General features: G+C 41.9%; 1 protein-coding gene across 9 annotated transcripts in view; it reads left to right on the top strand.

The window, feature by feature from the left end:
- Positions 1-230: 230 nt before the first annotated feature.
- The window catches only part of THUMPD2 (THUMP domain 2 tRNA and snRNA guanosine methyltransferase), a 37,620-nt gene continuing 12,313 nt past the window's right edge, over positions 231-25,537 (top strand). For 3 of the 9 annotated variants that reach the window (XR_014000221.1, XR_014000222.1, XR_014000223.1), the window contains exons 1-9: positions 231-385; positions 2,912-3,047; positions 4,417-4,814; positions 5,952-6,029; positions 8,026-8,078; positions 10,291-10,378; positions 14,832-14,903; positions 15,378-15,492; positions 17,312-17,420. Coding sequence is in view for 6 of the 9 variants with exons in the window: in XM_081157268.1 (XP_081013394.1) it covers positions 281-385; positions 2,912-3,047; positions 4,417-4,814; positions 5,952-6,029; positions 8,026-8,078; positions 10,291-10,378; positions 14,832-14,903; positions 15,378-15,492; positions 17,312-17,420; positions 22,006-22,330 (1,479 nt within the window). In the remaining 3 variants the exon portion in view is untranslated. Of the gene's footprint in view, positions 386-2,911; positions 3,048-3,109; positions 3,324-4,416; positions 4,815-5,951; positions 6,030-8,025; positions 8,079-10,290; positions 10,379-14,831; positions 14,904-15,377; positions 15,493-17,311; positions 17,421-22,005; positions 22,872-25,537 lie in introns of those variants that run through there. The other 6 variants (XM_081157268.1, XM_081157269.1, XM_081157270.1 and 3 more) reach the window with 6 other exon arrangements.

The following is a 25,537-nucleotide window of genomic DNA, read 5'->3' as shown; positions in this document are numbered from 1 at the left end:
GCGGTCCACTACGCCCTCCGCAGGACGCCAGGCCGTCCCGGGGCCGGGCTCGGGCTCCCGATCAGCCGTCCAGGCGGCTCACCCGGCCCCTCCCGGCTGCCCTGGCCTCCCGGCTCCCCGGGCCCGCAGCTACCCCGCCCGTCCGAGCCCGCGCGCGCCCCCGAGAGCGCGGGACCGCGCCGCGCGCCCGAGGCCACGTGACCCCGCCCGAGAGCGCGGGACCGCGCCGCGCGCGCCCGAGGCCACGTGACCCCGGCCGCGAGGCCGCGCGGGAGCCGCCATGGCGGCGGGGCCTGCGGCGGGCGCCCGCTTCTTCTGCACGGCGGGCCGCGGCTTGGAGCCCTTCCTGATGCGGGAGGTGCGGGCGCGGCTGCAGGCCACGCAGGTGAGTCGGCCTCGCCGCGCCCGTCCGCCGGGCTCCGACTGAGACCAGCAGGGCGGCCGCCCCGGCCCGGGCTCCGCTGCGCCCCTGCGCCCGCGCAGCTCTAGGAAACAGGCCATCCCCTGGGGTCCTCAGAGAGCGCGGGCGGTTCCGGAGGCGGGAGTGGGCGCGCCCGCGTCCGGCCGCTTCCTCCCCGCCGAGCGCGAGGGTGACCGCGGCCACGCCCCCGCCCGGGGACGGACAGCCGACCTCAGGCCCGCGGCCGCCGGGGTGCGCGGCGCTCCGGGGGTCGCCCGGCCCGCGGGGAATGGCCCGGCGCGGCTCTGAGGGCGCGTCTCGGGGACGCGGACGGGGCCTCGAGCGTCAGCCGGGCCCGTTTCGGATGCGCCGAGCCGGGTTCCCGAAAGCAGAGGGAGGCGGTGTCGCCGGGGGCGCGCCCTGGAAAAGCGGGGCTCACGGGGCGCCGCCGGCCCCTGCGCCCGCCGCGGGCCGCACAACAGCCTCCGCGGGCCGGGCGGCGCGGAAACGGCGTCGGCCTGGGCAGACTACCTGCCGCGCGCGGCGTCGGCCCCGGGCTCTGCAGACGCTGGCGGTCGCTAACCCTGAAGAGCAGCCTCGCGGCTGCCCCAGTGACGCCTGAGGAGCTGGACGGCGGCCCGTGTCTCCGGCGCCGGCCCTGCAGTCGCCGCGGGAGTCCCCAGGGGCCCGTGACACCGACGGCAAGTGGCAGGCCGGGCCCGACCCCAGCTGTCGGCGGGCTCCAGCGCGACCACGGGGGCCGTGACGTCACGGCGCGCTCGCTTTTTATTTTTCTATTTTTTCTAGTTCTTCGTGTGACAGAAGCTTGACCCAGTCTGGGTGTCAGAGTAGGAAAAGGACCCTCCCTGTCGGTCCTCCATCTTCTCTTTCCGGGCAGAAAGAGGTTGGGGCGGGAGGCGTGCTGTAGTCGCCGGGGAACTTCCGTATTTTGATAGTGTGTTTTGAGGGTAGATGGGATTTGAACTAGTAACCATGGTGCCCGTTAGGTCCCCGGAACTTGTTAAACTTACAACCGGAAGTATTTCGGTTTTAATTGGTGTCAACCTAGGGCTTCCTCAGCAGAGACGCGTCTTCAGGCCAGAACGGTAACCCCAGAAATGAGCACCCCAAAAGCTTAACGGGGCCGAAAAACAAAAATAAAAATGCTTGGCGTTCACGTTCCCACTGAAAGGGAGCCACCTAGACACAGGGATCCCCCGCATTCCCTGGGGCTTCGGTTCTAGCGGATGGTGGGGCCCCGCTAGCGAGCCCAGGGCCACCGCCGGGAGTTCGGGGCCGCCGCCTGCACCCCGAGTGTGAGGGCGCCGGGCTGGCGGGGGGACCGCGTGCCCCGCCTCCTTGGACTCCCCGCGAGCCGGGGCGCTTGGCGTCTTGCTCTTCCCCGACCTCCACCGCGCTCCCGTCTCCAGAGCCTGTTGCTGTTTCACACGTTCCTTGCTTCTGGCCCGCCGCCACACGTCTCGTCATTCCCACCTCAGTAATCTACCCCTGCCTCCAGCGTCACATTCTACACTCCGTCCTCTATGCCTCTCCCGAAGTAATTTTTTTTCTACCAGCTAATTTGGTGCTGTCGGTTTTTATCAAGTCTGTAATGCCTGACCCTTACCATCTGTGGCGCTCCGGTCGGTGACCGTTGGTCAGGCTGGCCCGAGCTGCCCATCCGTGCGCCCGGCGCCCGGCGGGTAGCACAGCCGGCGCGGCCCTGCCAGCTGCCTCTCCTCCAGCCGGGCTGCCGCTCCCCCTCTGCACCTTGCCCTTCGCTCTTCCCTTAGCATCCCTCTTCCCAAGCCTCCTAGGATCGTCCCCAAGACCTTTACTAATGATAGCTTCCATATTCAGTGTTACAATTTATTACATTGAAACTTTTTTGTTTTCTTCTGGGTTTCATTCAAGTTATTGTCTTACAAATTTTACACTTTAATTTGTATCTCAGAATATGTCTGTTACATTGTTATTCACCTTTAGGGTACTTGCTTCCGGTAGACCACACGGGAGGTGTTTAATAAATACCCACTGATATGTTATCCTTGGGCTAGACACCTGATTTGTCCTGTCCATTATATCTTTTCTTTGCCCTCTTTCAAATGGGGTGTGAGATTTGGCAATATAATTGCTGAGTGTTTTGTGTTCTGTTTTTCTAGGAGTGTGCGTACACGCATAGACACGTGCACACTTCGCAAACGGTAGCATAACATAAGATTGTGGTCTTGGTCACTGACTACATGACTTTATACAATTATTTTAACCTGTCTAAGCCTCAGTTTCCTAATCTGTAAAATGAAGATGATAAAATCTTAGAGAGTTGTTGTAAGGATGGGGGGGGAATGTATTCAGAGTGCCTACTACAGTGCTGACAAGTACTAGATACTTAAGAAATTGTTGTTTTTATTGTTAATCTAGATGCTATGTTTTAATTCATTAAGGGGGAAAAAGAGAAATGGTTCTTACTCTACACTAGACTAAATTAATGTCTATTTTTTGTATCTCTAGGTTGAATATGTTTCGGGAAAAGTCTTTTTCACCACCTGTTCTGACTTGAATATGCTGAAAACATTAAAATCCGCAGAAAGATTATTTTTGCTGATTAAAAAGCAGTTTCCGTTCAGTGTTTCTTCTGTAAGTAAAGGTACGGTATATACCTATTGCTTTTACCCACACAATATATGTACTCCAGAGTTTTCTGCTTGATAATTAATAAGTAGCCATTTGACATTTTTAAGATTCATTCCTAGCTGTGGGATCATTAGTTATGTATTTTTCTGTATTTCCTAAATGTTAGCACCTCGTTGTATTATCACCTAATTGCTTCTCTACTCTGCAATCTGCTGCCTGCCTTACTGAGATTTTAGTGTGTTACGTCACATTTCATCTTTGAAAATTCTGATCAGACACCTTCTCTACCGTTAAATATGGTCAGTTGCATTTATTTAGATTTAGGACATGTAATAACCCAAAATGCATTGTCTTAATAAGTTGGTCAAAACTGTCACCTTGTAAATTTTAACTAATGAGTAATATAATTGAAAAAATACTATGTAGTAAAATTTCTTGTTTGGGGGACCTTAAATGTTTGAATAAACTTTTAGCCATTTATAAAGCATTAGAGTTAAAGGGGGCTTAAGAGATTTTCTTTTTTTATAACTATGCGGCTAAAATAATTTAAGGATCTTGATAAAAGCAACAAAAAAAAGGCCAGACGCTGCTGGATTAAACATTGCCTTAAACTTCATTTTGGTTGCTGATTATGCATAAGAGATCATGTAAGTGTATAGTCTATAATTAAAGTCGTATCAAGAAAGATACAAACGGCAAGAAATCAAGACAGGGCAGAAACAATTATTTTAAAGCAAATACTAAGATACTGTACTGTGGGATCAATATAATTTCATTCCAATATTCTACATACACTTATTATTAGAGAAATACAGTAATAACTCTTGGGTCATCTTGATGACCTTTGTATGTCAAGAAAAGATGACATTATATTTTGTATGCTGGCAGTCCCTAAGTTATGAGTGGGTCGTGTACCTGAGGTGTTACTTTATGGAAACTCCTTTTATGATGTGTGCTAATACTATATAGTCGAAAAGAGTCTCAAAATTCAGCTGCTCTGTTTCTCACCTCTGAGTTTTATAATTTATTTTTTCAACTTAATTTTATAGACAAGATCAGCATTATTTCAAAGATTGATACACTGTCTAGGTCTATGCATATATTGAAGAGATACATATATTATCATAGAACAAATGATCTTGCTAAAGTATATGATAATTCTACAGGAATTTTAAAATAGTTTTGATGTTTAATTTGGAATATAAGAATGAACCTTATTCTGCACAATATTCTTATATTGAATGATATGAGTTCCAGATTAAAGTGAAATCATTCTTCATGTAGTAGTTCAAAAAAACTTATTTTATAAAAATAAAGGTAATGGAATTTGGAAGTGATGAATATAATAGACTGTCTTTAAAGCTTCCTTATAGGATAAACAGATTTTATTTACTTAGGAAAAATAGTTAATGAAATGCAAAGACTTATAAATGATGATCCTGAAAGTTGGTTGAATGCCATTTCAATTTGGAAAAATCTTCTTGAACTTGATACAAAAAGGGAAGAACATTCTCAAAGAGATAACCCACTAAAAAGAAAAATGGGAGAAAATGACACCGTCATTGCTAAGAAATTAAAAGCAGAACAAATGCAAGAGGCACAAGAGAATAGGGAATGCCAGCTGGAAAAACAAATAGAAGAGGAAACGCTGGAGCAAGGAAAAAATTTTCAAGAACTTCAGAACGATGTAGCGAAAGCAGCTGATACTAACCAGAACGACTTGACCTTCAGAGTTTCTTGCCGCTGCAGTGGAGCTATTGCAAAGAACTTTTCTGCACAGGTATACTCACCTCCAAAGTGGGTTCCCATTTTCTAGAAGAATTAACTACTCTTTCGATTTAAAATGAGATCACGACCTTTCACAGACTAGATAACTCGGCTCAGGCAGATAACTAGGTTTAATATCATATAATTAAATCTCTTTAAAAATGCATTTTCTATTTTAACTTTACCTCAGATGCTTAATAGGAATAGTATGCCATGTACTGACCTTTTACTTTCTCCCCCAAAGTTTTCTTAAACTCACAGGTATCCTTTGCATTTGGAAATCCTGATATCATGGTCCTAAGCTTTTTGGCCTCATTTCAGTTCTGTGTTTGTTGAGTAATTACTCCGCACCAGGCCCCATACGTGTGATTGTCACTAGAACCCAGACATAAATACAGTCAAGGTCCCAACTATCTAGGGGAGGGTGAACACAACAAATAGGCTTCTTCAAAAAACCGTATCAGTTGACCCTTACAAAGTTCAGTGATATAAAGGGCATATCTATAGGTCTGGGTTCTTTGGCCAACCTTAAAATTAAACCCTAAAGTTTAAGTCTAATGCTACTGCTCTGGTCATTTTTAAACATAAGGCTTGCAGTAGGTAAAATGGTCAGTCTTTCAGCTGCATCCATTTCCTGAAACCCAGAAGGCTTTATTTATCAGGTCATTATTTGGTTATTTCATTTACCTAAAATTACAAGAATAGAGATTACACATGAGTAGATGTTAATGCCATAGGATGTGTTTGGGAGGCAGGGGTCAAAAGAGGTAAAATGCAGCCTTATTGCCTTGAATAGAAAATGCTATAGTGTAAATTTTTTTTTAATATGTTTTTATTGAGAGGGGAAGGGAGAGAGAGAGAGAGACATCAATGATGAGAAAGAGTCATTGATCAGCTGCCTCCTGCATGCCCCCTGCTGGGGATCAAGCCCAAAACCCGGGCATTTGTCCCTGACCTGGAATCCAATTGTGACCTCCTGGTTCATAGGTCGATGCTCTACCACTGAGCCACGCTGATTTCATATTGTAGTTTTAAATTACTACCGGATAGTCTGACTTGATTTCCCTGACTGTTAGTTTTCACTTATATTTAAACTTAAAATTTTCATTTATAATAGTCTTATCTTTCCTATAACTTGCTGCTTTTCCAGGAGGTAGGAAGAATCATTGGAATTGCTCTTATGAAACAGTTTGGATGGAAAGCAGATTTGAGGAATCCGAATTTAGAGGTAACGAATGTTTATTTTATTAGATGTGCTCATAACCTAATTCTTTAAAGACAATGTCAGCTAATCTATTGTACTTTTCAGTTTTGCTTTAGAGTTTCAAAGAGCTCATCTATCTGGAACCAGCGGTTTATGTTTTTTCTTTAGCAGTAGAACGGCACAGATCATTTTGCTATTCCTTTTCACTGTGAAAGTGTCTTATTCACATAAAACTTTTGGGAATGGAATTGCTTTGTCACAGTTGAACTAAAAAAGTCTAGTATAAGGTCACAGAGATGCTGTCTACGATCGCTGTAATACACAACAAGTCTCTATAAGAAATTCTAGCTAATGTTAAAAAAAGAATAGGAAATGAAAGGCCTACGCCAAATCCAATCATACATTAGTGGTGACTTTGTTAGGGTTGTGGGATTATGTTTTCTTTTTCTCTGTTTTTTAAAATTAATTTCATGAAGTTACACTGTTATTAGTTGGAACAAAATACAACATATAGGGAAATAAACGCAGCTATAAAAAATATTCTCCACTGCCTTTTTGAGAATCATCTCATAAATTTGACAGGTAGTGTAGTCATTGTCATCACTCATTAATTTGTAAATTGATTGTTATAGCGCTTTAAATGGAGTAATTGCTAGCCCAATCAGAACATTTATGTTATTTTATTTTTTCATTTTTTAATATATTTTCCACTTTTGAAAAGTAATGCCTGGTGTATATCTTTTATTCCTGTCATGCAGAATACTTTGACCCTAAGCATGTCTTGACATAAGGGTGTCTTCCTTTCACGTCCCCCTCCTGCTCTCTGGTTTCCTCCTGTTCATCTCCCTTTGATTGTCTCCCTGTCTCAGAATTACAGGTTTCCATAGTTCAGCTCATAAGTAAATATAGCTCATTTAATTCCTATCAGCCATTTAATGCAATTAATATTAGCTATTATTGGTAGAAATAATCAACACGGAACGAAATTGGCAACACTAAAATCACCCACAGTAAAATTTGTGACCAAAATTGGCAGAAGAATCAAATCTTAACAGATTTTGTTCTGCAAAATTAATAGAAGAAATTTCAGAGGGAGAAGCTATTCTTAATAACATTTGATATATAAAAATATCAATGTATCATATCTTTAGTATAAGTTTTAAGTAGAAGAGAATTAATCCCAATAAATAATTTCACTAAAGTTGAATAATATAAAAAAATTGGAAATTTTAGCTGTGATGATCAAGGAATTAAATTGACTAAAGAGAATTCATTCCAGATCATTTTTTCCTGATGAAAATTTATCAATATTGGAATAATCCTGATTAAATTGCCTATACTAAAAATAACCTTGGGGTGAATGTATTGGGGTTCAAATGCTCTTAAAGTCAAACAGAATTAGAATATTCCATAAACTTCATCAGACTACAAAAGTAAGATTCTAACTTTTAAAATTTATTTGGGCTACTAATTATAACTTGAGACATTTAAATCCTCTATGGCCTAACAGGAGAAAGGGGGTGGAGAGGAAGAAGCTCACCTACAGATAGCAGACAGAGAAAAGGTCACCCTTGTTACAATATATTTGACCTGAAGGAAGTTCTCTGTTACATTAAGCCTATGTAGCCTGTGATCATCCTGTGTGGCCTCAACTCTGAGGTTAGAATTAGGGTGGATTTAGGAACTCTTCTCTAACCTCAAATGCCAAAAAGTCTGAATCAGTTATGGTGATTCAGAGACTCTTTGGGAAGAAAGTAGATCCTGAGTTCTTCATAACATGATTCTCCACATCACTTTTATACCAGATTAACCTCAAAATCTTTCTGAAATGTACTTAAAATTTACTTCACCTCTGCTCAAGAGAAATAGTGTGGAACCTTTTCCCATATATGATAAATAAGGCCTTGGAATTTCATATTAAAAATATAGGTTATATAGGTTCAAAATGGAAGTTTTCAAATTATCAGTAATTTGGTAATGCATTTCCTGTTCCATCCTAACTTCGTATTTCTTCTTTCAGATCTTTATACACCTGAATGACATTTACTCTGTTATGGGAATTCCTGTGTTCAGGTAGATATCATGTTCCAAGCTTCAGGTTTGTCCCTTTAGGAGAGCTTGTAAAATTAAGAACTTTGTGCTTTTCATTTATAGTATGAAGCATTGATACAGCCGGGGGAGCTAAAGGCAAAGCACTCGAGTTCTTTACCTTAGCCAGTGGCGGTTTCCATGGAGCTTAGTAGATATGATTTGCTCTGACCAGTTAGAGCTATGAAAGATTTCATTACAATAATCCACTGATTACATGATTCAGACTGAAAATTATATCTAATTATTTCTATTATTAAAAGATTTTCACAGGCCTATATTTAAGCTAAAATTTTGGTCTGTTCGCATCTTGGAATTTTAATTAAAATAGAAAATACAGCACAGTTCTTAAAATTCACCCTGAATATTAACTGTGTACAGCCGTGCCACACTGTGCACATGTAGCATGGTGGATAAGAACCATGGAGTTCAGTTCTGCCTTCTCAACAGATTAACTGTAAGTTTGGGCAGATTTTCATATTCCTCCACTGTCAAATCAGGAAAATAATAGTACCTACTTCATTGCTTTGTGGTGGGATTAAATGAGATAACCTACATGAAAATGCTTGGTCCTATTTCTAGGCTACAGTAAGTGTTGAATAAATTTCATCTGCTTTATTTCTGAAACAGCAACTAGGGAGGGAAGGGAGAAACATTTATTAAAGTAAGATTAATTTATTCAGTTACTTTCAGTTGAAATGTCTAATGAATACTTATTATATGCTAAGCGTTGTGCTAGATCTCAACATTCAAAGATGAGGTAGATGGTTATTAAGTTCAAGGAATTCAGTTTAGTGGTAGAGCAGATAGGTGGTAACGGCTTGACTAGAGTTAGAAAAGGGGACCTAACTCTGATAGACTATGGTGAGCAAAGAACATAAAAGAGAATCAATTAAATGGAGAATGCAGGAGTGTCACGTAAGTGGAGAACACTAAGGAAGGGTTCCCAAGTGGACAAGAGAAGGAAAGGACCGTACAAGCAAGGACTTGCATGTGCAAAGGCATGGAAGTATGGGAAAGCTTGACTTATGTGGGGACAGCCAGTGGTTTCAGTATGAATGGGCCAGGGAGTACATAGGAGAATGGTAGGAAGAGACTGAGCAGTTAGAGATAGTCATGAAGTGTCTTGTAAGCAGCACTGAACAGCTTGGATTTTACTCTGAAGGCAGTGGGAATATGAAGCAGCAGTTCTGTCTGCAGTGCGAATTACTTTCTGAAAAACCTTAAAAAACCAAACTCCCATGGGTTTACCATGCAGAGCTTTCTCATTGTGACAATAAATATACAATTATACTGCTTTATTTATAAGATTTTAAGAGGCTTACAATCAATACACTCAAAACAGGGTAGCTTAAAGACAAAGACAGATCAGAAAGACATAGGGTTTGGAGATCACTATGGCTTTGTATAATGTCCAGAGAAGAGCCTTCTTTATGATTCTGGAACAAGCCTACCCCCAAAACAAGCAAGCACTAATTCTTGAAATCGTATCTTCGTATCTTACCAACAAATTATATAAATGAAATAGAAAAGTGCATTGAAATTTCTAAGGAAATGCTTGTTCATTGCATTAAACACTTTGAAACAGTATTTTGAAAATTACTATCAAATCTGGAAACACTGATGATAGCATTGGTGAGGTGTGGGAGATGTCTGTCACGCAGACAGTGCAGTGTCATGCTTCATTTCATCTTTTAAGAGAGATGCAAATGAGCACAAAGCAAACTTAGGAAAGGGACTTTTTATGGAAAACCTATTTCAAGGGTCACTATCCATTCAGTCCTTCCCATACCACATCTCCATCACAAAACAGCATGCTCTTGATGATTCCAGGTCAGCAAACAAAAGGTCTCTTCCATATGGGAAAACAGGGAAGTAGTGAAACACTTTCCAAAAATTTCCCTTATATGTGATTAAATATTTATAAATTAAACACAAAAGGGTTTAAATTTCCAGTATTTAAAAATTTACCTTTCTGAAGTACCACAGTAGCTGGTTAAATAAGGTGCCAACTAGATAAGCTATTTTTGTAATAAGGTTAAATTTAAATACTCCCAACGTAGGGACTACTTTAGTGTGTGTTTGCATGAACATGATGATTCACAGATATGGGTAGGTTAATCATTTTTACTTATATCAGGCTCTTCTTTAACCTACAGTAATATTGGATCTAGCATCAGGTTCTTTTTTCTTGTAGGGTTCCTTTAGCCAGCAGATCTTACCTCAGGATGGCAGGACTGAGGTCCACCATAGCATGGGCGATGGCCTCTGTCGCTGAAATTAAGGTAAGGAAAGGTTTTCATTCGTGTTAATAAACAGCGAGGTCCTTTCCGTAGTGGACTTACACAGTCTCTTACTTGCAGGCATCTTAGTTGCTCTCTTGCTTTTTTTCTCTCTTTCTTTTATCATTTCCTTTGGCTGGTTTTTATATTGTTGCCATTACACTTAGGAAGTAAGTTTTTTTCCATGACCAAGATCCTGATCAATTTTGTAAATGTTTCATGGACATACCAAAAAAATTTATTTTGTAGTCAGTGTCCTCACTACCTTTGCTCACTACTTTACTCTCTGAGGTATTTGAAACAGCATTGATATTCTTATAAGTTTTTTCATTTTTATTAGGTAATTGCCTTATTCAGCTGCTATGTAATTTGGTATATAAACACTCATCTGCTATTGCTTCATCATGAGTTATGCCTTTTTATTGTTACCTAAGTTCCCTTTATCCTGAGTAGTGAGTTAAAACCTACATTTCACCGTGTATTATTAATATTTCCTTTTTTTTTTTTTTTGCCTCTGCCTAATATTTCTTTGACCCTCCTTTTTTCAACTTTGTTTTCAGTGTATTTTTTACAACCATACAGCTGTTTGTATCCCACTCTGGTGGTCTCTGGCTTTCAATGAGAGAATTCTGTATTATGACAGACATACCTGCCTGTATTCCTCCTGTTTTACTCTGGTTAAAACATCTTACAGTTTACTTTTTATTTTTGCTAGTGTGGTCAAGTCACTTCATAATCATGTCATTCTCCCTGAGGCTGGAGATTTTACTGTATTGTTCTAGTCCATGAATGGTTCCCTTTCCCAGCTCTCCTAATTAAACACATAGGTCTCTGCTATTATTTTAAAGCAAGATATCTGCTCCTTCCTCTGTCAAGACAGTTTTTATCACCAAGACGTTCTACTCTTCCCCCTCTTCCCTGCTATAAGACGAGACCTCTAGACTACTGTTTTCTCTCCTTGTCCCACCTTTACTCCTCCCTATAGTGAGACCTTTGAAAATTTCATTTCCTTTCACTCCCAACTCTCAACTACTAGATCGAACTAAATTATTTATCATGTATCAGATTTCCCCTAAAGTATATCGTTCTGTTTCAAAAGTTCTTATTTAGCACTGATATTCAGCCTGTCCTTAATCATAACCATAGAATTGTGTGTAACAAACACATTTCTGTGCAAATGCATGAAGATAATTGCAAGGTGTATCATTCCTCACCATGGGTCTTCACATTGTCTTTCCCCATTTGAGGCTTCTGCACCGGTTAAGGTCTTGTCTTAGGTGTTTCCTCACATGTGGCATTTGAATACTATACTATCTGAATTTCCATATATCTCAGATCTCTTCCTTTCATCCTGGGAGTGCCCACCTTGGCTTGGGTTGCAGTCCTTTTCTCTCAGATGGCAATAGGTGCTGTCCCGTTGTCGTAGCTTCCGGTGTTGTAGCTGAGTTTTCCGTGCCAGTATGATTCTCTTTTCCTTTATAGCTACCTTGTTCTTTCTGCTCAGAACTTGTAAGACTTTTCCCTTTAGTCCTATAAAGTTCAGGAATATTACCAGGATATAGCTTCTGTGAGTGTCTTTTCTATTCAGCCCATAACTCGGTGAGTCTGACTGCCTGGGATCTAATTCTGTCTCCACCACTTACTTACTGGCTGGGAGACTTTGGGAAGATACTTAACACCTTTGTGCCTCAGTTTCTCCTTGCAGGATGGAAAGAATAATCTCATAAGGTCATGTGAGAATCAAATGAATTAGCATTTATCAAGTGAGTAGAAAGTGTATGAATATTAGCTGCTGCTATAGTAATCATTACAGGTATAATACTTATTTGGCATATCTAGTGATTATAAATTTTTGTATTTTTATTTCTCTGGCTCAGGCACTTCTTCTCATTATTTAACTATTATTACTTCAACTGCTTTGCGTTAGTGACTTTAACCTTAAACTACTTTTTTTCCTGTTTCTGAGAGTTTCTCTCTCCCATTCTCTCTCTCTCAGGACATTTTGTTTCTTTGCATTAGGTACCCTCAGGCTCTGACTGAAACCTGGCTGTCCACTAAGCACTCTGCTTCCTCTGTAGACATGTCAAGGGACCACTGGGCTTGGAGGTGGGGTAGATGTCCTGCTTGTTCCTTGTGCCCAAAACCTCTCAGTGCCTTTGAAGCATGTGCCATCAGATGACCACAGTCATATCCAGATCTCTTCCTAACATTCCTGTAGGAGTAGAGGCCCTTATTCCTGTTACAATTCTCTATGATCTCAATATCCACTCTGTAACCTGGCCCTTCAAGGTCCTGGCTTCCTTACCTCTAATGATCTGCCTTAGTCACGTCCTAGACCTTATATCCAGAAGGGAATGCCTCCCAAAAATCTCAACTTCACAAATCCTGCTCTTAACCACCTTCTCTTTCCTGGTCACATCCTCCAGCCCCTAACAGTTCTTTAACCCCTTGGGACCTCCCGTCATGCCAGTGTGATTTTCTTTTCCTTTGACCCTACTACTGCCCGTTATTTACTACCTGTCTTCATCCCCCCCTCACAGCTTGGATTTTATGCTCTACCATTGCAGTCATTTCCTTGCCCATACTTTTAACTCTCTTGATTCTTATTTGACTTAAATACTGGAATCAGAAGAGAACTTGGACGTGTTCTCCTCACCAAATCTGCCAGTGTCCCAGAGCCTGTGCCCACATTTGTTGCCTTATGGCCATTCCAGTAAGTGGATTGCCCTTGTTCCACTCCATTACTTGTGAACTGGAGTTCAGTCCCTCATTCCTGTTTAAAGACGTTCTCTCTACTGAGTCCTCATCAGCAGGTACACTTGCTGTAATGTCATACGACTTAAAAAAAAAACCTTCTCCTGAACCCACATGCTCCTTTAGCTACCACCCCCATTCTCTGTTTCCTTTTACAGAAAAATTCTTAAAACTAGCTGTCCATATTTGCTGTTTCTCCCTTTTCTTCCTATTCTCTCTTGTGCCCGCTTCCATCAGGCTTTCATCACCCACACTCCAGAGACCACTTATCTCACACTCACCCTGCCAGCACTTTGACACATCAGCACCCTCAGGGTTCTGGAAGATCACTCTGGGTTCTCCTACATGAGCATGTGCGGCTCCCAGCATTCATTGCTGAATCTTCATCCACCAAACATCTATACTCAAGAGATCACCAGGGTCCAACACTTAGCCTTTCTTCTTTTTTAACTTCTCTTGCTTCCTGGGTGACTCATCCAGTTCTGGTGCTTTAAATACCACCTGTAAACTGACTAACACTGATGCTCCCAAATGTGTATTGTAGCCTGAACCTCTCCCCTGAACTCTAGGCTCATGTGTCCAATGACTCACTTGATCTCCATAGTTGGTCTAGGAGGTATCTCAAAATTAACATGCCCAGAACTATACTCTTGTCTCCTTTGAAGCTTCTCCTCCCCAAGTCTTCCCATCTCAGTAACAGGCACCTCTGCGCTTCCACCTGCTCAGGTCAAACACTTCTGCCGTTTCAGACTGTTATCGTTCTTTTAACATTCCACATCCAATCCAACCTGTTGGCTCCACCTGTAAAATATATCTACAATCTGACCACATCTCACCACTTCCACCAATACCACTCTTAATTCAAGCCACTGTCATCTCCTGGAACCCCTAATAGCCTCCCTGTTAACTCTCTTACCCTTTTGTCCTGTTCTCAACAGATCATCTAGAATGATCCCTGTGAAATGTAATGTTATATTACTTCTCTGCTCAGAACCCTCCAATAGTTCCCCAGCCTTCAGAATAGAACCAGAATCCTTACAGTATCTACCAGATCTGACCTGTGACCCCCAGGGTGGGAGTGATTAGTTTTTTTCTCCAAATTTCCTGTTCTCTTCCCAGGTGCAGGTAGGATAACACTTCCCTGGCCCCTTGAAATTGGTTGTGTCATGTGACTGACATGCTTTAGCCAGTTAAATGTTGGGGGACATGATGTGTGTCACTTGCAGATGGCACTTGAACATCTAATGCACAATTTGTCATGCTGTTTTTCCCTCTGCCACAAGATGGCAGTGCTCCAAATGGTGACCACTTGGTCAATTTGGCTTCTGAGTAAGGAGCAGAAGCCCCCGGTGCCCAACTGTGGGCATGTAACATGAGGTTTCCTGGTGTTTTAAACCTCTGAGATCTGGAGGTTGTTACTACAGGTGCAGCATAAACCAGCCCATCTTGATGGGATCGCCTACCTCCCTGATGCAATCACCACATTTTCCCTCTCGCTCACTGTGCTTTGGCCATATGGCCTCCTTCCTAATCTTTAAACATGCCAGGGGTATACTTGCCTTAGGGCTTTAACTACCTAAAATTCCTAAAGTGTACAAAGGAATCTTTACTCTTAAAATATTGATTCCTCAGGTTTTAGGTTTCTTTTATAATACTTATTATAATAGACTTAATAATACCAAATCGATATTTCTGTCTATAGGCTGGTGCATTTGTTTTAGATCCAATGTGTGGACTCGGAACAATACTTTTGGAAGCTGCTAAAGAATGGCCAGTAAGTTCTAAACTTTGGTAAACTAAGAAATATGTTTAATTGGTATATGTGTGTACACTTACCAATTATTTACAAGTAGATTGTCTGTGGGGGATTATTGTTTTAATTATGAGGCAGTACTTACTATTGTCAACTGGCTTATGAAGGGTTATTTAAATTGCTCTGTTATTTTTTTTGAATAGTAAAATAAATTTAGCAAGATATGAGTAATTCCAATAATTAGTCATGACAGATTATGCTAATCCCCAAATTCTTTAGGCATTTGTAACTGTAAAATATTATTAATAGATTTGAACAAAAATTTTTGCTATTGAATATCATTTTAAAGGAATACTAGAAATTTGTTTCAACCTGAATTAACAAATCTGTTGATTTCATTTTCATCATCTGAGAAAATGGCAGTAGGTTTTCTTAACTACAGAAAATATGTGATAGTTTTCTTTATAATTAAAATACAAATTTCTTTCCTCATAGGATGTGTACTATGTGGGTGCTGATGTCAGTGACTCACAGTTACTAGGTGCATGCGACAATCTGAAAGCTGCAGGCCTCATGGATAAAATTGAGTTACTTAAAGTCTCTGTTATAGGTAAGATATTAAAAATGTAAACATTTAGGGAAATGAGCTTATTTAAAGAAATATCTTTATACCTCTGGATAAGCCCGTTTTTCAGCCTCATACAAGCCTTCACTATTTGTAAGTGCAAAGGCAGGAGGGAGCTATTGAAATGATAGTTGTTTAGAAGCCTTCAGTCTTGGGTGGAGGGTCAATGAAAGGATAAGAGTCTAGAATGTGAGACTCTCAAGGGCAGAATTAACGGCTTTCTACCCTTACGGGAATACTGAGTGTGTGAGTCAGAATTGTGGCAGGTAGGGTATGGTTATGACAGGTAGTGATGGATTCCCCATCTCATGTGGCCAGGATGCTTCTGATGGCCTGAACATCTGTGCCAGGGATCCCGCTGGAGCATTGAGAAACTGCATCCCAGCAAGACCCACCACCCTGTTGGCCTTGGGTCACATTACCAGCTAGAACAGACCAGCATCAGATAATTTGACCTTCACTCCAGGCTTTCTTGTTCAAAGGCTGTCTGACCTTACAAGTGACATTTAACCTCTCTGAACTTTAGGGATAATAATCATAATACCCAATGAACAGGGTGTTGTAAAGATTGAATTATTCTCAAGTTCCATTCAGTTAGTCACATTGTACAGTTCCTGAGATCCTTAGGTGCCTTCAGGAAGACAACACAGGGGTTGTTCAGGCACCTGACGAGTTGGTTTCAGGACAGTGTCAGGAGATTGGTCATCGCTTCAGAGCCCCACGTTGGGCACTATGGAATGTCAACCAAAGGTCGTTGGTGCTGATTCAAATGCCAGTGGGAATCCCCAATTTGGGGTACAGTGAAGGTGTAAAGTTTAGTTCAAACAACTCCATGGTAAAAGCAGCATGGCTATGGAACAGCTGGATAGTGCTACGGGGGCCGCTGTGGAAACAGTATGGCTGTGAGGCTGCCCCTAGGCCAGGCCCCCTTCAGCTAGGCAGCTCCATCCTTGATGGTCCACTCCGCGATGCTCTGCTCTGCTCCAGGGAGGCATCTTCGGTATTTCAGCTTCAGACAGGGAAACAGTCTTCAGTCTTCTATGGAAAGCCTGCTCATTTTCAGTTACATGTTTTCTTATGTACATAAGAATGGGTGGGAAGTAAAATAATAGAAAGTGAAAACTATACTCGGAAAAAGTGGAAGTTAAGATTGGGTGTATTACCTTGTGATAATCTAATTTCTGAGGTGAAATGTAAAGATGAGAAAGAAATTTAGATTTCTTAATCAAACACTTGTTTAATTTTATTTCGTGTATTCATCTTGTTGATTATTGATTATATAACCTCTTCTGTAGGCTTGGGATTAAGTAGATGTTCTTAACATTTTGGGTCCCCTCTAAAAATTCAGTGAAAGCTATGGATCATCTCCCTTAAAAATAAATAGATCTACACATGTAAAATTTTATATTTAACTATGAAAAGGGAAATGAAAGTTATAGAATATAATTTTGTAGACGGTTTTTCTAGACAACTTAATGGATTTCTTCTTGGATCTGGCAATTTTCTAGTCATGTAATATGTTTAGAGAATTGAATTTTCTGGTTAATTTAAAATTCTGCTTAACTTATGTCATATTTTATCATGCCTGCAAAACCAGTTTTCAAAGAATGGAATATAATTACTATACCATTTATCTTAGTGATTCTGAAAGCCTTTTAGAAACTTGTAATTTCTTAGAAATAATATTAGCAACCCTAAATTTTATTTAATATGCAAAAATAATTCTGTGTACTTTAATTTCCACACATTTAGGTTGTAAATACTTGAACTTATCGGATAGGATTCTCTGGTTTCTGTATTTCAGAATTGCCATTGCCCTCAGAAAGTGTCGATGTTATTATTTCTGACATTCCATTTGGGAAAAAGTTTAAGTTAGGAAAAGACATCAAAAGCATTCTACAAGAAATGGAGAGGTAAGGTGTCGAATTTATTTCCATAATTTTGAGCTATTGGACATTTCACCAAAATATATTATAACTCTTCAGTTAAGACTTGATTGCATTTTAGTAGTTTCCTAGAGTTTTTGTAGCTTAATTTTCTAAGGTTTTAAATCAGAAGTTTATAATTGAAATAGTTATTCCATATCATCTTACACTGTTTCATTCATAAAAAAGTGTTAATTTTTCATTATTGTCTGAAATTTGAGTATCTGAAATAGTGACCTACATGTCAGTCACTGAGCTAGGTGATTTACATATGTACTTCTGATCATCACAAAAATCCTGCATCCCATGTGTGAATCCCCCACACTTCAGAGATGGGAAACTGGTACCCAGAAAGATTCACTTTCTCAAGATTAAATTTCACATTCCCCTCGAGCAGATAGTACAACCCTGACTTCATAGTGAAATAATTTCAGGAGCTTTTGGAAAATATTGTGCCCATTCTCCACCTCTCCCCACCAAGGCTCTGACTTAATTGTCAGTATTCCTTAACCACTCCCAAGGCGATTCTGTTGTGCAACCAGGGTTCATAACTGCAGCCTTTGTGCCTAACTAAGTAATTCATCAGCTATACTCATAAGCCAACTCGTGGTGAGATACTAATATGTGTAAGCAGTGACTTACATTTAATCTGGAACTTTCCAGAAATAATGGCTTAACCTAACTGACAACTGGATGCTGCATATTTTAGACATCTCCACAAGTCAGTGCAGGGCAATATCTTAAGCAGATAGATAGTCCTTTCAGCACTAGTAAATTATATCAGCCTGACAGTTACTAGGCTGGTAATTGAAAATGAGACAATAATAGTCTGCCCTTATATTGTGGCAGTAAATTTAAATATTTATCTAAGAATCAGGAAGATAGTTAAGATTTCCCACGTAATCTGAATGCCTTGGTATAGGATCAGTTGCAAGTGTATGGACTGGACATGAGGAACTTGTGTGATCAAGTGTCCTTGCCCCTGCCCTCAGCCTTTACGGTTTGACTTGACTTTTTATGGTTGGGGTTCTGTATAGCACTGTAGCATGGTGTAGTGGTGAAAAGTCCAGGCTCTGAAGCCGGATACCTGGGTTCTAATCTTGGCTCTATTACTAGTAGTTCTTCAGTCACAGGCACATTGCTCAGCCACTTTGTGCCTCATCTTTAAATAATTGTACCTACTTATAGCATTGTTCTGAGGATTCAGTGGATTTAAATCTCTTAGAACAGTGCTAGGCACCTAGAAAGTGCTCAGTAACTTTTAGCTCTTACCTGACTTTTTTTTAATGTAAACCACTTCAAATCCTTTTGGAAAATAGGAAGGGATGTAAATATATTTAAGTACACATAACTTTTCTCCCAGTGGTTTACAAATAGCTTAAGGCTCTAGATTGAAAATGGAAGGGAGAGGGAATTGTGTGAGTAAAAATGAGAAAAAATACAAGAGGTCAGTAAACTTGTTTATAATAAGAAAGAAAGAAATAAGAGCATCCTCAATTTTCTGCACCGTAACCTGCCTTTTTTCACTCAGGAATTTATCATGAACCTCCTTTTTGATAAATCTCGCTGTAGTGTATATTATAATTGTCCGTGATTGCCATAGGATCACCTTATATGTATATACCATTATGTAACCCATACCTATGGATGTACATTTAGATAATTCCCAGTTTTTCGTTTTAATAAAGAACAGTGCTCTGAACATTCTTGTACCATTTTAAAACTTACTATGTGACCAAGTTACTTAAAACCAGAATGCCTTGGTTTCTTCCCCTGCAAAACGGTGATGCTAGCAGGACATACTTGAAAGGGTAATTCTCCAGATTAAATGATGTGTAATATAAAGTATTTAAAACAGTACCTGGCATCACAGTTTTTGCTGCTATTATTCTACTCTACTTCTGTTAGACCTTCTTAGGATAATTTCCTAGAAGTGAGATTGCTGCGTCAAAGGTTATAAACACTTTATATTTTTAATACATTATTGTTAAACTGCTGTCCCAAAAAAGTTACACCAGTTTCTATCTCAGCAGTACTCATTTTCTCATAATTTTGCCATCTTGAGTATGGCAGTGTTTTTTTATTTGCTTTTTTAATCCTCACCTGAGGACATGATTTTGTTGATTTTAGAGAGAGGAAGGGAGAGAGAGAAACATCGATCAGTCGCCTCTCATACATTGCCTCAACTGGGGATCAAACCCACACCCTGAGTGTTTACCCTGACTGGGAATCAAGCCCACCACCTTTCAGTGTGCGGAATGATGCCCAAGCAACTGAGCCACCTGGCCAGGCCTGGCAGTGTTTTTATTTTGTTAATATGGTAGGTAAAAAGTTCTCTCATTTATTTTAATTATATTTTCTTTGATGGGTTTAGAGGTACATGTGTGTCTTCTTGTTTCTGTCCTGTGGTATACAGCCACATGTGTCTTCATCCCACCCCTCCTTTCTCAATAGCAGAGGTTCCTCTCTTCTAGCCAGGGTTTTTCCTCTCGGTTCCTGCCTCTTCAGGGACCATACTCTGCCCACTTCACATTTTTATCTTCAAACTATTCACCACCTCATTCTTTCCGGATTCAGGAACCCCTTTCCGGATGCTTCTGGAGGTCTTACATATTCCACACACTGCTAGGCACTGGGGATATAGCGGTGACTAGGACAAGGTCCCTGCCCGCAAGGGTTCTGCATCCCAGTGTGGGCAGACAGATCTTTCATAAACAAACAGGGTCATTTCCAGTCATCATCGATAGTATGAAGGAAATAAAACAGGGTATTTCGCTAGAGAGTGACTGGGAGAGAAGCAGTGACTACCTTAGATAGGCAGGGAAGGCCTCTTCAAGGAGATGGTAGTTGAACTCTGGGGCCTGAATAATGAGAGGGTACACAAGGGAATGAGCGTTAAGTGCAGACCGAACAGCAAGGTCAGATGTTCTAAGACAAGAGGACTTTTGTTGAGTTTGAGCAACTAAAGGAAGGTCGGTTGCTTAGACGGCAGTGAGCAGAGGGAAGCAAGCAGGCAATGGAGTGGGAGCAGTGAGGGAGGTCAGCTTGTGCAGGTGTTAAGAATTTATTTGCAGTAGAGTGGAGTTAGCAGGGATCTGCAGGTTTTTGTCTATGTGGAAACCGGGAAGGAGAGTGGGAGGAGCGACAGGAGTGGAAAGGACCTGTCAGGAGACCGTTGCAGTAGTGCAGGATTTGAGGATGGAAGTGAGGTAGTGTTGTGTCTTTTAGAGACAGACTTATCTAGATTTGCTGATTGTCCTGATGAGGGAAAGCTCCTTCAGCTCCTGCCACCTTTGCTGGACATCAGGAGATTCCCATTAACTTTGGGTTCTCCAGCTGTCACCGTTTCCTTGCCTACACAACCAAACATCTTGAGAGCAGTGCACACTTGACACCTCTGCTTCTCACCTTCCAGGCCCCTCCTGAACCAGCAAACCAGCATTTGCTCCTGCCCCAAGGAAGAAAGCGGTCTCCAGATTCACTGGTGACATCTTATAACCCTAGTCACTTGTTAGTCCTGTAGCATTTCACACTGTTGAGACCATTGCCTTTCTGTACTCCTTTGGCTTCCCTAACATCACTTTTGTCTAGATTTTCCCTTAGGGTTGTGTTTCATGGGTTCCTCCTTCTCTGTCCTTCCTTTTTAAATCTCTATTCCTTGACCCCTTTTCTCTTCTCACTGTGTACTGTCACCCCAGATAATCTTATCCACAATCGTGGCTCTATCTCCCATGTACTTTCGAGAACTCTGGAATCTCCGCCTCGAGCCGTGGTCTTCCTCACAACCTCCAGGCTGCGTGTCCAGCTGTCTACTGGAGTCCACACTGATGTCCAGAGAGAATTCTTTCCTCCGTCCTCCCACCCTCTGATTCACCCTCTTGTCAAACTGTTTTCAGTGCCACCTCCTTTTCACATCTCCCTGTCTCAGATGCTTTCTCCGACTCCAACACCCTCGCTTGCCCCAGCCCCTAGTTATCACTTGGCCTGGCTCACTCTGCTTGTCCTTGAGCTCACAGTGTAGGTTTGGGACCCACTCTTCACTGGCCTCTCTCCTGTTCACTAATCTCTTTAGCGACTCGGGACTGTATGTCGTTCAGTACTTTCTCCACATAGGTACTCTACAGGCTTTGGTCACATGGCTGAGTAAATGAATTCTCCTTAACAAGCTGATATTTCAGGGTCTGAACTGTTGCCAGTTGTTCGTGCCCTTGTTCTTTCCTGGTGGCTGTCTTCTCCCATTGGCCGATGCCTTTAATATATGCTGATTCTGTGGGATTTTTTCATTCGCCTTTCCTTTTGGACAATCATTTATTAGAATATTATTGTAAATTTCTTTGAGGCTTGCCTTTTAAGTAGAGTAAAAATAGATAATTAAAGCAGATTTGTACTAGTGATTCCATGATGACTATAATGAATATGCATTGTGGAAGATACTGCCTAATTATCAGAATCCCTGTATTTAAATAGACAAAATTAAATTTCAAATTAAAAACACCAAATATTTTAAATAAAGTGGGGCTGTTTGTTATCTAAAAAGAAGGAAATGCTCAGACCAATCATCATTTTTTCTCAGAGTGCTTCACGTTGGTGGAACCATTGTATTGTTGCTCAGTGAAGATCACCGTAGGCGACTTAAAGACTGTAAAGAGAGCAGCATCCCTTTGAATTCCAAAGGCGGCCACATGGATGAACCTGGAGTTGAAAAGTGCTTGATTCCGGAAGAAAAAACTGGCATATCAGAGACAGTGTCATCTTCATTGGAAGCCAGTAACCGGGAATGCTTACACAGAATGCCACTATTTGGCTCTTTGGTGCCAGTGGAATGCTACAAAGTTAGCCTTGGGAAAACAGATGCATTTATACACAAATATAAGAAGTCATCCTCTTCTGGACTGTAGCAGGCTAGGTGCTGTGAGCAGGTTCAAGGCCTTACATGTCAGCTCTGCAGCAGAGAGGTTGCCTCCAGGATCCTAACAGTGCCACAGAGTCCCAAGTAGACAGATGGAAGGCGAGGCTGCTGGACTCGAGTTTTTAGTAAGAATGTCTGCTTTAGGCTCTAAAGGGATTACTGTTTCTGACAAGGAACAATTAATAAGTATTTAAACTGAAGTACTCTTAAACTTTATATTCTATGAGAATAGGAAAAGTTTTCAGAGGTTCACAGAGTATCAAAATCATCACAAGGTTGATAATATTTTAACTATCAGATTCTTTTGAATCGGGAAGCTTTTATGTTAATTCTTTTGATATCTAACTTGATTTTTGAACCTAGAACTTTTTTCTTCATTAGAATGAAAATTTTATGTACAGTACATTTTATATGTTGTATGTCTCGTATTATGTAAAACATCAGTGGGAATAATGATCTGAGTTAAGCCAGTGTCCTTTTGCTTTTTTTCTAAAAGCACTAATAAATTGTTACCTCATTTTGTTTAAATTAAATGCATTCCTTGTGTTCACTACTTGAAAAGAAACGGCAGAGAGACAAACGTAGCTGGAGTAGTGAGCAGGAAAGTGAGAGCGTACAGACTACGTGAGTGGGTGGCGGGGGGGCGGCAGGGTAGGTTGTGTGAGGCCTCGAAGACTGTTATTTTGACCTTGACTCAGCCACTGGAGAGTATTGCACAGGGAGCCGTCTAACGTACATTTTACAGGATCACTGTGACTGCTGCATTGTGATCGACTAGAGGGGCAAGAGTGGGAGGAGAGAGACCAGCTGGGAGTTCTTTGCAGTATCCAGACAGGAGAGAACGGCAGCTTGCCCCCGTGTGGTAGCAACAAAGATGTAAGAGGCAGCTGGACCCTGGATGTGTTTTCAAGGTAGAACCAGCAGGATCCGCTGATGTGTCTGATGTCCATATGGTGTGATGCAGGAATGGACTGCAAGTTTTGGCCAAACACCAGAAACAATGGAGTTTCTACCAAACGAGAGGGAAAGGTTGGGTGGGAAATGTCAGAAGTTCAGTTTTAGACTTGCTGTTTTGAGGTGTGTGTCATACCAAGTGGAGATGTCGAGTAGGCAATTGAATATATGAGGATGCAATTTAAGAGAAAGGTCTGCTCTGGAGATACAAATTTGGGGATTTTCAGCACATAGGTACCATGAAACTAGACAGGATCACCAAAGGACTGTGTGTGGGAGAGAAAGAAGGGGGAGCAGGGCTGAGCCCTTGGTGTCTGCAACACTAAGAGGTAGGGAGAAGAGGAGGAATCTGCAAGAGACACCAGGAACGGGTGAGGCAGGAGAAAACAAGAACGGCTGCCTGGAAGGCAAATGAGCAAAGGGTATGAGAGAGTGAACTACGAAATGCTAACCGGCCAGGTCACACAAGGACTGGAAACACACCATTCACTTTAGCAATGAGAAGGTCATTGTGAGCTTGGAGTGCAGAAGGAACAACACTAGGCTGGATCAGGCGGAAGGGAAAACGGAAAGAGCTGGAGGCAGATAGACAACTAGTTTTGCTGAAAAGGGCGCAAAGAATGGAGGAAGTAGTTGGTAGGGATGTGGAATCAAGAGGATGCTTTTTTAATCTGACCAGAATGTCCTGGGAAAGATGAAAACCTGGTGGCGTAGGAAAAAGGCTCAGTGCTGGGAAGTCTCCTTCAATAAGGGGATGAACACAGCCAACACGTGGAGGAATTAGGTTTCAATAAGAGCATGAATAATTTCTCCATGGTTACGAGTGGGAAGGCAGCACACAGGCGTTTCTGCAATACCATGATAAATGTGCTCCTGAAAATCCTTTCATTCTCAAATCCATGCACTGAAAATAACAATTTATGGAAAAAATCAGGTTGGGGCCGACCGTTCCAAACTTTTCTAACTTTGAAGCCTGCACAAGAACACTAACATAGTTTTTAAAAAACACTTATTTAGAAACATATTTCTAATAAATACATCAGTAAATAAAGAATTTCACCTTTCCAAGCAAAGGGCAAAGGCAGCTTGATAGAATTTGATAGAAGGGTAGAAGCTGAGTTGTATCAGCAGCACTTCCAAGGCAGAACCTGTGGCCCCCCGACGCGAGGAGAGCGAGGTGCCCCGAATGGGCTTCGTGTGAAGTACCTCACTCCTGCAGCTTGCTCATTTAGATCGTCCCACTGGTGTCCTTCACATTCAGCTGCTCATATCTGGTGGCACAAAATATTAATGTGCTGGGGGGGGGAATCACTTATGAACCCACCCAATTTCCACATTATAGTGACATCATCCCCCTACTGAGCCATAATATTTGAGTTAATGCCCATTACAGAACCACGCATTGTAGAACAGACCGTAAGTGGAGCGGATGCTGGAAGGAGGGCAGATGCAGTGGAGGTGGACTGTGCAAGTTCTCACCTGACTGCTTCCATTTTCTCAGTGAGAAATTATGTGGTAATCTCCCCAGTTCCTGAGTCTAAGAGAAACAGCTCCCCTTAGGCTTCAGCAATTGCAGAATCCCCACAATGGCTTCCGACCCATGGAGTAAGGGGTGCCTATGATTGGAGGGGCAAGGTTACATCCTCCTTAGGCTCCCCTTGCAACCAAAATAGCCACACAGGAAAAAAATAAATACTATATCTTCGTAGGAACTGTAGCTCTTGCCACCAAGAAGAAAGAGGCACAGATGCTTGATGGAACTCTTTGGTATTTGAAAATCAACCTATGTCACCTTTGCTTTTGCTGTTCCAACTCTACTACTTTTAATGGAGGCCTGGGCGAGAGAGGGCTCTCCTGCTGGTCCAGCCCCATGGTAAGCAGCTCTGCATTTCCGCCCTTATGACCCAGGAGATGTAATGGTGCTCAGAGTGCCTGTGGCTGACGGTGGATGCTGTGTGGAGCCTGCAGCAAGGCCTAATAGAGGAAGTCCAGCTGCAGCCTCTTAGCTTTTGGAGCAAAGCCAAGCTCTCTCATGCAAGTAATTATTCTATTGGCAATGACTCTTGACCTTCTCCTGGGGCTTGCTACTCAGGGCTTGGCCACAGGACACTAGGTGACCATGTGACCTAAACTGCCCATCTTGAACTGGGAGTGATTTGATCCACCAAGCTGCAAGTTCAGCGGGCCCAGCCCTGCAGCACGGCCTCTTCAGGTGGAAGTGGACTATGTCAGCCCTGAGCCC

The sequence above is a fragment of the Miniopterus schreibersii genome (assembly GCF_964146895.1).
Source record: "Miniopterus schreibersii genome assembly, chromosome: 13".
NCBI classification, from domain to species: Eukaryota; Metazoa; Chordata; class Mammalia; order Chiroptera; family Miniopteridae; genus Miniopterus; species Miniopterus schreibersii.
This window is presented reverse-complemented; position numbering and strand designations above follow the sequence as displayed.